The following is a 13171-nucleotide window of genomic DNA, read 5'->3' as shown; positions in this document are numbered from 1 at the left end:
ACCTGTAAAATGTACCACCTGGATCTTTTCGTAAAAATTAGAATTTTACAATGAAAAAGAGAAGATCATTGAAAGAGAATAATATCCTGGTCTTTTTACTAGAAATTTTGTCAAGGTTAAAATCGATCCAATATCACCTACTAGCTGCACCTACCACAACCGTTCACATTTAATCAGTTAGAACCGTCAGCAATTCTAGCAATATGTTCAGACTAAGCTTTTCCCTTTACAGATCTACCATTACCATGTTTCTCATGTGCTTAATTCCCCCCATTTTACATCTCAATTTGCACATAATTCGAATTCGGGTAACTAAAATCGCTGCACTTAGTCCAAACTAATCACATTTAGGAGGGAATCTACATTAGGAGTTACTACAGCTCGGTGGCTGATCCCTCCAAGAACACAACATGTCTTCTCCTCAGTGTTGATTACCGCAACATCTTCATCACATATACAATCTGAACCAGGTGAAACCTGCATATACCATAAACACAAACGAGAGAATATTTTCATAACATCTCCAATGTAGCTCGTAACGAACATATACATGACTAAAAAAAACGATGATAAAAAAATTTATACTGATAATCATGGTTTTCTTTTAGCTTAAGGCGAATGGCTATGACTCACATCACAGAGGGTATTTCCGAGCTTCAACTTGATTGCTCCACTCTTGTAGACTAGCATTTTACCCATATATCCGCCAGGCAGTTCCTCCAAACTACACCCCTTCTTTGGAGCACCTGTGCTCTCCAGTGATGTTGAGCTTCCAACTTTCTCTTTTCCCTTTGCAGTAGCTGATCGCTTGGTCAGTGGCAAAATGGTAGGAAGTTGAACAAACAACATCCTTGCTTCCACTTTTTCCTCCTGTCAACAAATTTTAGTAACAACCCATCAAATAAATCACTCTGTTAAGGGTTAACATTATGATATCAGAGAGGATATGTTTATCATTAATACTACTAATCTAATACCCACCAGCAGCCCAAGTTCTGCAGCATGGTTTATAGTGCTCTCATCATACTCTTTTTCAGCATCCTCCCCAAATTCATTCACATTAAGGACTTCTAAAAGAAAAACAAGCAAATGGTAAACACTTAGAGTGGAATGAGAATGAAAATCATCATTACATTTTTGCTAATGCAAAAATCATAAGATCTATGAATGACAAGATTAAGATGATTAAAAGTGCCACTAAAAAGACCACCTGGGTCTCCAGAGTTGGGCTTCCTGAGAGGGAGAGTAGTAGGATAGTATGTAGTCTCAGAATCCTGTAAAAGCACCAGACTTGGTGAGAGAGAGAAGATACAAAGAGAGAGAGAGATGTAGAGAGGGTTACATTTTGGTGGTGGGGGTGGTGGTGGTTTGTGTTCTTACCCAAAATTCTGTATATCTTTGCTTCACAGTCTGAAGAGGTGCTACATCAGTAGCATCTTCCATGGACACATCTTTTCCAACTTCGGGCAAAGTTGGTAGACTTTGATCATCATCAGAGTCTTCGAGTACTGAGCTGCTGCTTTTGCCAGTATAACCATCCTTTGCAGTTCCATAAGTTCTAATAGATGTTGAGGATGTATCTGCTCCAGGACCAAATGCAACTCTCACTGAAGCTGCAGTTTGAACAGCAAACGTCAATCGAAACCAGAAACAATATAATCTTAAGAAGTAATTAACCTAGTTCAGACTCCTCTCCATCTGGATATATGGATTGGTAATATCCGTTCTATTCAGCTACTCAGCCATCAAGAACATGCTTTCCTATTCCTATGAAATTTAACAAGCAGAGAACAACTACTTATAATATTAAAGAAAATCTAATAATTATAAGCAACTCGACAGATAATATGTCAAGTTTATAATATGAAAGCAGAGTTAATGAGAAATTACATTTCTTTTCGACTTTAGGCCCCCGTCTTTGGGAATTCTCCTGTAAATGCAAGGATAAAAATCAATTATCTGTTCAGTATATATACATTACTGAAAGATGATAAAACCGAATTATCCAATATCACATTCTACTGACAATTTCCAATGCAAAATAGATATCATGAAAAGTAAGAGTAACTCAAGGTTATAAAGTTCACAATCACATTCAGCTGCACATATTGGCAAAACTGGGGAAGGAGGCTGGCTACTGATCTACTGAGATCAATTGAACAAGTGAACATGCATGGAAGGTGAATTCTTTTTCCTTTCAAAATGCTACAAATGGGTTATTGGAAGTGAGTTACAGCCCATCTTGCAAGAGCCTTGACAATCAATCAAAACTTGCATTTTTCACCAAACAAGATTGCCCTCCATTTTTAACAAGGAACGAAGAAAAGAAAATTTGTCATTCCATCTCCAACATCAAGTTGGTCTTTTCATTTTATCTTTTCTGCCAATCCTAAAGGAAAATCTTTTGTTTTCTTTCCTTCTCTTCTGTTTAGATATCCAAAAGTATCCCGAAAATATAGAACAACCCGAAAATATCCATATTGTCTTATCTTGATAACGCAACCAAACACACCATACGACCCAAATTGTAGATTTCACACCGCCAACCCTTTCTGAGCAACCAAACAGAGCCTTTTGTATTTAGTTAATTTTAATCAATCCCAAAGCTAATTTTTTTATTAAAAAAATTAAATAATAATTTAAAAAAGAAGACAAAAAGGAAAATTTACATTTTACATCACCATTATTTATTAAACAGCCCCAAAAAAACATCAAATAAAAAATGAATAAGTTAACTCCATCAAAACACACACCAAGAAATTGTTGAGCATCAAAAATCATTACGGACAGAAAATGTTTAGTTAAAGAAAGAAAAGACAAGCTTACATTGAACTGACGAAACAGAGCCTCGGCCTTTCTGGCTTCTTCACCATCGTCATTATCACCAACCTCACTGCATTGATTCACAGCACAAAACGTTAAAAGAAAAATTCATGTTAAATATTTCCAAAAAATGAAATAAAATGGGATTTGAAGGAAGGGTTTTTGAGAAATACGGTGCGGGCACAGGTGCTCTGGTCTTTTTGCGACCTTTCGGTATAAACTTATGCTGAAAATAAAAAGAACCAAGAAAAAATCAGGGCAAGAATTCAGATCGAAGATGGAATTGTAGTGAAATTGAAGAAGAAAATTGATTATAGAGAGAGCTGGTTGTTACCGTTCTCGGACGACCAGATGACCCGTCGTTATCCTTATCCATGGCTTTTCTGGACGAAGAAGAAGGAGAAAAATGAAAATGGGGAAGGAAAAAAAAAAAAAGGGGAAACCGGCGAGGTTCGAACCTTGGCGATGAGAGAAACGAAAGACTTTACAACGACGCTGTTAATTGTTGTTTGATAGAAGCCCTTAAATTTCAATATTTAACCGTGAGAATTTTCTTGAATAACAAGTGGCGCCACGTGTCAACAGATGAATTGACATTAATGAAGCCCATATTCCTTTCGGCAAACTAGGTACTCGAACTTCCCAAATTCCTTTCGGGGGAAAAAAAAAAAAAAATTCCTATTGTAACTTGATTGGGGAAAAGAAAAGCTTAAGGGGAAAAAAACATGGGATATTAGGCACTTCCTCTGGTGCAGTTTGGCATGGGCAGGAGGGGGCTCAAGCCCCATGTTGCGCTTCCAGTGGGCTTCAGCAGCCCGAGGAGGAGGTATTGGGCAAGCCCAAGGAAAAACGAGCCTTGCCCAAGTTCGTGCTTGGGGGCTACTGAAGTTAGCAACAAATTTGTTAAAAAATACAAAAAAATTACCAAAATTTTTCAGAATTTTTTTAAATAAATACCTAACCATATTCTTCACTTCTCACACTATTAACTATATACAAATTCATTTTCTCATATCTTCATGTGAATAGTGGTTGTCATTGAGTTGTTATGTGCAATGGGTGGAAACACAACAGTTTTTTTGCCACTATTCACAGGAATAATAACATCCCTTGTCTTGCTTTGTCCTTTGCCATGGCAAATATATGAAAATACTCTTATTTCTCATCAAATTTTTTTCGCGAACTAAATGGCACCCAAAAGATTAACGAGGAAGGTGAGCATCTCGAGTGGTTTCACTAGGCCCTCAGTCATCACCATAACAAGCCGTTCTAGTAGTTTCAAATATTCATGGTGAAAGAATTAGGGTTCACTACTAGAAAATGATTTTCTTGGCAGCTCCATCAGTGAATTCATGTGGAGCCCCTTTTTTGTTTGTTCTGTTTTTGTTTTTGTTTTGCAGCTCTTTCTTGTCACTAGAAATCTACCATGGTGCAGCTACGATTCTCTGCAACATCCTCAACTTGCATAGTTATATAGCAATACAACTGCATGGAAATGAAAAGGTGGTGAAGTTAAAACCCGTCAGGGTTAAACGCTTGATTGACTACGGATGACTTATTTCACGCTTGTATTATTTAACAAAGCAATAGAAACTGTTGAAACAATAGCGAATCTCTACCTATTTGAAAGTGTCATCATTTCAACTCCACCCCAGCCTTTTAATAGTTCAGGGTGGTAAATTCCAAGTTCAATTCAAATTAAGGGTAGGATCCAAACTCTCATTCTACTATAAACCACGCATGATAGACGCAATACAACTCAGAATAGGCTGCCATACCATTTCATTTCCTACGAATACAAGGCTGGCCAGTTGAAATAACAAAATAGGGTTTGAACGTTCAAGTAAATGCTGAGCATGAAGCCAGAACTTTTAGAAAACTGGTTAATATTGCTGTGATTGTACAAGAGCAGCCTACAAGATTCACAATTTGCCAGCCCATTGACAGCCCTGAGCCTGGCAAGAAGAGAAACATGATTCTAAGAAGGCCATTTTGGGCTGTGATTTTAACTCGAAAGTGCACTATAATGGTGATGTATCTTATCTAGTGGCTTCATCCATGAGGATCCGCAAAGCTAGAAACAGCATCCGCCTTGCATAAATTTGATAATGAAATACCCTGTAAAAGTAAATGCTCACTGCCTAGTATATATATACACATTTGCATTAGCATTGTGAACATCACATTCAGTGGTTGATCAACTCAACTTCGATACATCACTTAACCTGAAAAATTAACTAAGTCCGAGTCATGTGAATGCTCTCATCTGCAGACAGGGTCAGTACTTCACCATTGATGGAGGCCACGCATGTCAGGGATTAAAACAAAAATTCTGTAGGCCGTCAGTTTGTTCAAATGTTCAAGACACAATTAAGATGTAAATTCCTATACAAACACACTCTTACTGTACACATACACAAATCACAAGTCAAACTAATCGATATAGATGCAAAGGTATTCATAGTTGCTAATTAGTGGAAGGACCATGATGATCATATGATTGGTGTAAGAAAACCTCACAAAAACAATCATCTCATAGGATTTGAAAAAACCAGTCCATTGCTGGTTTTGACTTCCTAAGCTGGATTCATTTAGACAGCAATTGCCAAAGAGAACGTAGAACAGTATAAATTTCCATTTAAGTGACAAGAAGAGAGTAAAAAGAAACATAAAAGAATAACAAAGTAAAAGAAAAATAAAAAGAAGAGAAAAGTTGAAATGTAACTCCTCTCTTCATTTAAATCAGGGAGGAAACCAGATTAGAAAAAATAGCAACCAAAGCCAAGCACTGAGTTTTGACTCATGCTTTAAACTGCTGACCAAAAATGCAAACAAAAGGAACTTAAACCCACCATCCCAACCAGTCAGCTATTTTGTTGTCCAACCCTTGAAAACAGTAACCAATCAATCACAAATCACCCACTCAACTGGATTACAAAACTATTGGGACAAAGAGAAAAGGACCTTAGATGCATGGCAAAGAGGCTAATATGAGTCCAAGAGCCTTAATTGGAAAATGTTCTACTTAAAATCTCCAGCCCCAGGGCACTGTTATAATCAGAAACTTAAATCTAACAACTAGTCTGTCAAAATGCTACAACCCAACTCCTTGCCCCAATCCTCATCAGCATAGTTGCAGGATATCAAATACTGTTGTCAGAAAAAATTTACTGCAATAAACTATTTCATCAGCCATTGTTCATCCCAAAACCAACAAAAATCCATTGTAGCCTAAGCCTCTCTTCTAATTGCAACAACATGGATCATTTCGAATACACCGATATGGACTATTTCAAACACACAGACATGGACCTCTTCTACCTCAACAAAACATAGCAACACTCAAAGCTTCACAATATAGGCTATAATCAGGAGTTAGGTTTTTTAAGATGCCAATATAATTGTAAAAATTAATGAAGCCAAACCATAGACATCACCAAAATTCTGGACATTAAAAAATAAGCTATAACCAATTAGGAATGGTTTCTTTTACCTGCGAAAGAAAAACTGGAAAAGGACATCAAATCCCATTGTATCATATGGAAATGCAGTTAATATAAGAAAAACATAAGACGGCACATCTTCCACCTACCGAGAATGTCAAGTTGTAAGGCATGATTACCTTCTAAAATGGAATGATAACTGCATCATTGGAGCAGCTTCAGCACCATGGCAGTTGGAAAAACTTAGGGTCCTCAAGGTAAAAATTGAATTACAATAAAAACTAAAGAGACAAAACAGTTAGGGCAAACAGCAAACTAGTTATGCAACCCACAAAATCAACATAACATCATAAACCATCAGTGCCAAATAGTGGGCGTTCAGACTGAACTTGGAAACATGGAGACATTAGTAAGAAACCAGCAAAATAAAAAAAAATACGTGCAACATAAGCTCCCTGAAATAAAACGAATCATATTGTTTAAAAATGACTTTTCCAACATGAAACCGATCAACCGAAGTTCCAGCCCAAGTCTCTGCAAAGGTCATAACATTACAGCAAGGTTAAAGATGTGAGTCCCAAACTTCAACAAAGTCATGGCAAGAGGTAAGAAATCAGGTTCACAAGAGCTCCAAGAAACATCAGTCCTGTCAAAATTTTACATAATGGCAATGGAGAAGTGTCAAGTACTGTAAAAGCAACATATAAATGAATTATGCAGTGACTTCATGTAAGTGCGAATTGACAGTAGATAAAATATAAATATGTAACTCCTCCCAGAATATGAATGGAAACTATAAATGTAATCCTATCCATGAGTCTTTAAGACATCCCTGCATAACAAGGCCTTTTAGGGTGATACAACAAAACAAAAAAGAAACAGCACTAAGAAACGTATTCGTTATCAAATATTTCTTCCTTTCCAGCCAGAGGGGAGGCGAAGGGGGGCGCATGTTAGCTTCTGTCACACATTAGAATAAATTCGGTGACATTACTTAACAAAATGAGAACCACAATTGTGCAAGAGCCAGGGATAGATATCCAGAACTATCCTGGGGAATCACATACTTACAATGATGGCATGATCATCTGTTTTCCGTAAACAACCTTCATATATAGAAAAGACCAAGTGAAAGTCCCGTTGTAAAACAAAAATCAAAAAAATCAAAAACTATAAAGTAAATCAAAAGACAATACACCTCCTTCACCCACCCACTCACATAAGCAGGAGGGAGCAAGGGAGAGACTGAGGAAGTAATAAACTCCTTCTGAGTCCCAGATATAAAAGTCTCTATAGTTGAGGGGCTTTTTTTTGTACCGGTTCAATTTTTTGTAGAAATGGATGTCCCAACTAGTTCAAGTGGATGAACGTATGGGCAAAGCAAAAATTAATCATCCAAAGGATACCAAAAATAATTTCTATAACCAATAGTGAAACAAAAATGTGCAGTGCATACCTATCAACTCGGAGTAATACCGAGGGACCACATCATTTCATTTCCGCCATGAACTTCTCATACTCTGCATCTGCACCATAGGCTGTCTTATCTGTAGAAGAAGCTGGAGGAGGAACCGGAGGATTTGTGGCCCATGGCACATTACCAATGCTCTGTGATTGGTCTGCAGTTGAACCAGGTACAGGGGCAGGGGGAGGAGGAGGTGGTGGAACTGCATTGTAGTAAGATGAGTAACCATACGAAGATGGAGGATAAGAATGTTGGCCATTTGGTGGCATTGCTGAGCCCCCGTAAATATTAGTTGGTACAGATTGCATAGAGGTACTGTTTTCAGATTGAACTCCCGGAGGAGGATAATTCTGTTGTGATTCACTAGAGGTCACCGGTTGAGATGGTGCTCCGGGGGGAGGAGGATATCGTGCACCGTAAGCACCCTGCATGGGAGGAGGATACATGGTTGAACCGGGAGGAGGAGGAGGAGGAGCATACGGAGCATAAGGAGGAGGAACTGGGGGTCCCCATGGAACAGGAGTACCCGCATAACTAGTAGGTGGTGCATTCCCAAGAGGACCACCTGGGGTAAATTGCTGGGATGGATAGGCACCAACAGGCTGGAGAGAGACAGGGTATGTGGGCATTGTCGATGCTGGAGGTCCAGGAGGCACAGCAGGCTGTGGAGGCTTGCCAGCAACTCTGACAGCAATGGTTCGCTGATCCAGGCGAAAACCGTTCATGCTTGCAATAGCATTATTAGCCATTTGAACGTCTGCATACTTCACAAAACCATAACCTTTACTCAATCCAGTAATCCGGTCCCTAATAACTTTGGCCATCACAATATCACCAAAAGGTGAAAACAATCGGATCAAACCATCATCATCAAGAGTGGGTGGCAAGTATCCGATGTACAAATTTGTGTCATCGTATTCCTTGGTAGGCTTGATTCCAACTGATCCCAAGCCTGGATGTGATGATGCACTGCTAGCACTCCCAGCACTGTTAACCCAAGGAGGATTGCTTACTGAACTATTGCCTGGGCCAAGAGCCAATGTACTGGTCTGCTTAGTTGCAGATTCAGGAACTGTCCCACCTAACTCAGCCAAAAAGTTCTGATACTCATCGTCCATTTTCTTCCCAGTTGTACCCTTCACTGGACAATCAATGGTTGGATGCCCACCATCACCACATATCTTACAAAGAACATCACTCTTAAAGGTCGAAGTCCGTGATGGACATGCATATTGACGGTGCCCCGGTTCACCACACAACCTACAATACTCCTCATCCCTTATTGTCCCATTCAAGGCCGCAAGTTCCCTAAGTTGTTGCCTCTTATGCTCATTCAACACCTCATCCACAGGCTGCAAGAGCTTCTCCACCATCCCAGCCGCAGCATCAAGTGCGTCTTGCGTATCCGCCTCAACCAAAACATGCAAGTCCTCATTCTCAGAAGGGTCAGGTTTTAAATCTCTCTTCTGTTGCAGCCGACCCTCTTTCACCGACCCTTTACCCCTAATGACAATTTTTGCACCAGTTTCTTTCTCCATCCTCTTCTGGGTATTACCCCTCGGGCCAATGATAAGACCAATAAAATTATAGCCCGGATATTCTTTCATTGGTATGTAAAGCTTCTTCTGAAGCTTAGGCGGCCTGTAATCAGCTGGAGGCTTAAACGCAGGGTTCCTCTTAATAATCTGAGCAATAATTTCCTGTCTCTCTTTGTTCAACCTCTCACGGGCACGGAACTCTCTAGTATTAATCCTAATTCCCATATTATCATATATAGGTTCCGGTGAAGGAGACCGGGCACCTTCGGGACGATCATCCAAAGGCAAACCCGAAGACAGCATTCGACTAATCTCAAGAAGCCTACTATTCAAAGCTTGAATTTCTGGATCAAACTCAATACCTCCCATGAAATCTGGTAGCTGAATCACCGGCTTCGGCTCCTCATCCGCCCACCGCGACTTCCTCTTCCTCGGGCCGCTACCCGACTCGCCGCCACCACTCTGGTTGTCTGACTCGGGCTGAGGGTCCCACCGGCTGCGGCGGCGACGCCTGCTCGTCGTCTCCTCCTCCCCGCCGGAGCCATCTCTGTCCGGTGCCACTATGGGTGTTGGTCAATCCATTCTCCGACAGCAGCGGCTTTTGGATATCGGGCCTGAGAGCAAGCGTCTTGCTGCCGTCGTTTGAATTACCATTCTCAGTACCAGTCTGGGGAATTTGGCCGGGGTTTTGAGCATTGGAAGCTAGGGTTTCAGAGGGAGGGGGTGGAGATGGGTCCTTATAATCTGAGACTAGGGTTTCCGGAGGAGGAGGAGGTTTGAGATCGTAGGAGGGTACGGTTTCAGAAGACAGATTAGAGAAAGTAGGGGGTTGAGGATCTAGGGCTTCGATTGGAGGAGGGTTAGGGTTTGATTGGAGAGTCTCCATGGCTTGAGATTGGAGAAGCTTCGAGTTTCGAGTGCCAGAGAGAGTCCAGATGTGAATGCGCTCAAAAGACGAAAATTTTGGTTTGGTAAACAAGAGCGGGACGACGCGTATCCAAGTATTTATAGAAGGACAGATCCAATTGTGAAACGGGAGAAATAAAACTAACAACCAAGGCCCGGCCCAATAAGTACAGAACTGCAAAGGCAAGATCGAGTTTTCCGTCTTTAAACGACAATTAGAATTTGACATCGAGTTTATATTCTGTCTTTAAACGACGGTTAGATTTTTTCCAAATATCCATAAATAGAAAATCCTTTTTTCCTGGTTTTGCATTTACATATAAAATACGTTAGCATAGTATCAAAATCCGTTGAATTCGCGCCATGTGGTAGATGTAATAGGATACCCTAATACATTGTACAAAATTTCACTTTGTGCCAATGATTCAATCAACGAAATAATTGAAACAAATGTATCGAGCTTATTGTAGTAGCTCATCAAGTAGACCTTAAATTATACGTATGATCAAGAAAAACATTAAACTAAAAAGTTTATAATACAATTACAAAGTAATTAGTAGTTAGTTCTTAATCTGGTGAGTGATATAATGCTAAAAATGAATTGTTGATCTGATGGCTACACTAAAAATATGATTGAGGCTCTTTATTCTCATTTCATGTCTTGGTCCTAACAAAAACTTGTTAGTGATTGGTAACATAATTTCATGAAATAACTTAGGAGCAAAAGAGCCCAGCAATACAAGTTAGGAACAAAAACATTAACGGATCCATAACATCGAATTAATTCCCAACAAAACAAAGCACCAAATATTTCTCAACCCTCCCTCCCTCTCTCCTCATTGAAATGGTCATATAATTATTCATATCTTGAGGGATTGACCGCAACAAACTTCCCATATTTCCCCTGCTCATCCGCAACAGCATTAATATTCCAGGGATTACACGCATCAACACTAGCAGTGAGCTCAAACGGAGGAACATCACTAGACAACCATTGTTGAACATAAAACATGGATTTCGAACATCCAGTGTCAGGTCCCGTGGCGGCGACCTCCACGTGGTCGCAGTACCAGCCCGGGTGAGCACCGGACCCATCGCATGTGAGGCTGAGCCGGCAAACGGGTCCATCCATGCATGGACCACGTACACTAAATACGTCTAGATTGCCACGCTCAAAGTAATCATAGTATGGGCTCATTAGGCCCCATGACTCAAGATCCGGCACCCATACTGAGCTGCCCGAGAAGTCTCCAAGGCTCAGGCTTATCTTAGAGTCTGTACCAGCCTTCATGAGTGACCCTGTTTTTATGTAAATGGTGTACACACATTTGTCCTGCATATCAAGATTCAATAAAAAATCATATGCTGTTGATATATATAAATATATATATATATACTTATATATAACATATTCAAATCGAAAATAACATAAAATGTGATAACATATGTTCGTATATATTCATATTACTTGTAAGTAAACATGCCATAATACATAAATGATTAATAATGATGTGGTTTGAGAATTAAGATATGGAGGAGTTTCTACCGAAGATTAGAGGGGTTAACAAAAACCATTAGCTGAATATGCGGGATAATTGATTATACTCACATGAGAATCACCAGATGCTGTAGAGAGGAAGAGAGTGATCATGATCAGGGGTAATGTGACGCGGTGGCTCGACATTTTTGTCTCCAACTTCTTAATTAGATGCATAAACTTGAGGATGTGAGACTGAGAACAAAGAAGTGGAAGTGTACCTATATATATGAAAGTATGTATGTATAGTAGTGGTACTATGGTTAAAAAGAGAGAGGGTATTATTGACTTCTTAGATTTCGCTTATGCTTTAAATGGCTCCAATTTGGAAGATCTCGCAAGTTATTATTATTTTCTTTTTAATAAATGTTATGTTTGCATAAACGAAACAGAGGAGAGGAGAGGATATCTATATATTTCTATATTTATTTTGGTTGAAAATTGAAATGTAAATAAAGTTGCAGGTGCTTTGATGCTTACAGAAAGGTGTTGACTTGTGCAGGCGTTAGGTGCCTCCCAAACGTGCACCAACAGAGAGCATCAGCATCCTGTTCATGATTTTTTAAATGTTTGACTGTTGGTTGTGCTAAGCATAAATCACACTGGCTCTATGATTTCATCTAACAGTAATTTCATCAGTTTTATTCGTCTACACTAATTTTAAACGTATTTCCAGCAAACTCTTTTACAGTGAAGCCAACTTTCTCAAACTTGCCTTCCTCATTGCTTTCTCTGAACTTCAAATAATCTGCACAAATAAATGGCTTATAGACCCTTAGATTCCCTTCTCTTACCACTTCATGCAACGCATTGCTTTAAAACAACCCTGTGCTCAGATGACCTTAACTTTCCATTGCTCCATGCTTGCATCAAGTCCCCAATGTTAACGACAAGAGTTTCAGCACATGGTTCTATGTCCATCCATTTCCCTTCCCTGATATTTTAAACCTATAGCCGCGCGGCTATACTCTTCAAAAAGAAAAGTATAGCCGTACGGCTATAGTCTTTAAATAGAATAATTTTAAGAGTTTAGCCGCACGGCTATACCTTTTAAGTAGCATAATCTTGATTTCTCTTTTTTAATTACTTTATTTAGTCCAGGTATTTGCTTTTGTGAATTTGTGACGAAAGGTCTTTATTTTCTAAAGAAAAACATGGGCGTAATTTAATTTTAATTTTTAACAAATTTTCACATCTTCGGAGTATTTTTTCTGGCCGGTTCTCAATAAGATCATGCAGAGCAGAGAGATAAAATTTAAGTGGACTGCTTTTCTTTTTCCTCTTGTTTGAGTTAATTCTTTATCAGTTTTCATTGAAACTTTTGCAACAGTTTTTTCTGTCTTTACTATCTTGACTAGCAAGTCCGATTGTCGGTAGCTGCACGCGCATTGCTCATCCACTAGAATGAAGAACCCGCTGAAGTTATTTCCTTGGCTTTTCTTATGATGTTGACAAAGGA

The 13171-nt window shown here is 39.4% G+C and overlaps 3 protein-coding genes across 4 annotated transcripts; all 3 read right to left on the bottom strand.

Annotated features, from left to right (window-relative positions):
- Positions 1 to 68: 68 nt before the first annotated feature.
- LOC103333371 (uncharacterized) lies at positions 69 to 3303 on the bottom strand. 2 transcript variants are annotated; one of them, XM_089053017.1, is made up of 10 exons: positions 3282 to 3303; positions 3158 to 3206; positions 2997 to 3049; positions 2827 to 2893; positions 1891 to 1930; positions 1381 to 1613; positions 1211 to 1274; positions 982 to 1070; positions 634 to 870; positions 69 to 477 (listed from the first exon to the last, which is right to left on the bottom strand). In XM_089053017.1, the coding sequence occupies exons 2-10, from the start codon at positions 3197 to 3199 to the stop codon at positions 328 to 330; spliced, it is 975 nt and encodes a 324-aa protein (XP_088909143.1). In that variant the 5' UTR covers positions 3200 to 3206; positions 3282 to 3303; the 3' UTR covers positions 69 to 327. The 2 variants fall into 2 exon arrangements, with proteins under 2 accessions (XP_088909143.1, XP_088909144.1); XM_089053018.1 differs by lacking the exons at positions 2827 to 2893; positions 2997 to 3049; positions 3158 to 3206; positions 3282 to 3303 and adding an exon at positions 2088 to 2295.
- A 3206-nt stretch (positions 3304 to 6509) lies between these two features.
- Positions 6510 to 10257, bottom strand: LOC103333372 (splicing factor-like protein). Its single transcript, XM_008236198.3, is given in 3 exon segments — positions 6510 to 6912; positions 7723 to 9822; positions 9824 to 10257. Coding segments are annotated over 2 exon segments (2400 nt in total). The 5' UTR covers positions 10156 to 10257; the 3' UTR covers positions 6510 to 6912; positions 7723 to 7754.
- Positions 10258 to 10822: 565 nt separating this feature from the next.
- Positions 10823 to 11955, bottom strand: LOC103333449 (PLAT domain-containing protein 3-like). Its single transcript, XM_008236276.3, has 2 exons — positions 11785 to 11955; positions 10823 to 11508 (listed from the first exon to the last, which is right to left on the bottom strand). The coding sequence occupies exons 1-2, from the start codon at positions 11887 to 11889 to the stop codon at positions 11032 to 11034; spliced, it is 582 nt and encodes a 193-aa protein (XP_008234498.2). The 5' UTR covers positions 11890 to 11955; the 3' UTR covers positions 10823 to 11031.
- Positions 11956 to 13171: the final 1216 nt, after the last annotated feature.

Source organism: Prunus mume, linkage group LG5 (assembly GCF_029339155.1).
Source record: "Prunus mume cultivar Tortuosa linkage group LG5, ASM2933915v1, whole genome shotgun sequence".
Classification (NCBI taxonomy): domain Eukaryota; kingdom Viridiplantae; phylum Streptophyta; class Magnoliopsida; order Rosales; family Rosaceae; genus Prunus; species Prunus mume.
This window is presented reverse-complemented; position numbering and strand designations above follow the sequence as displayed.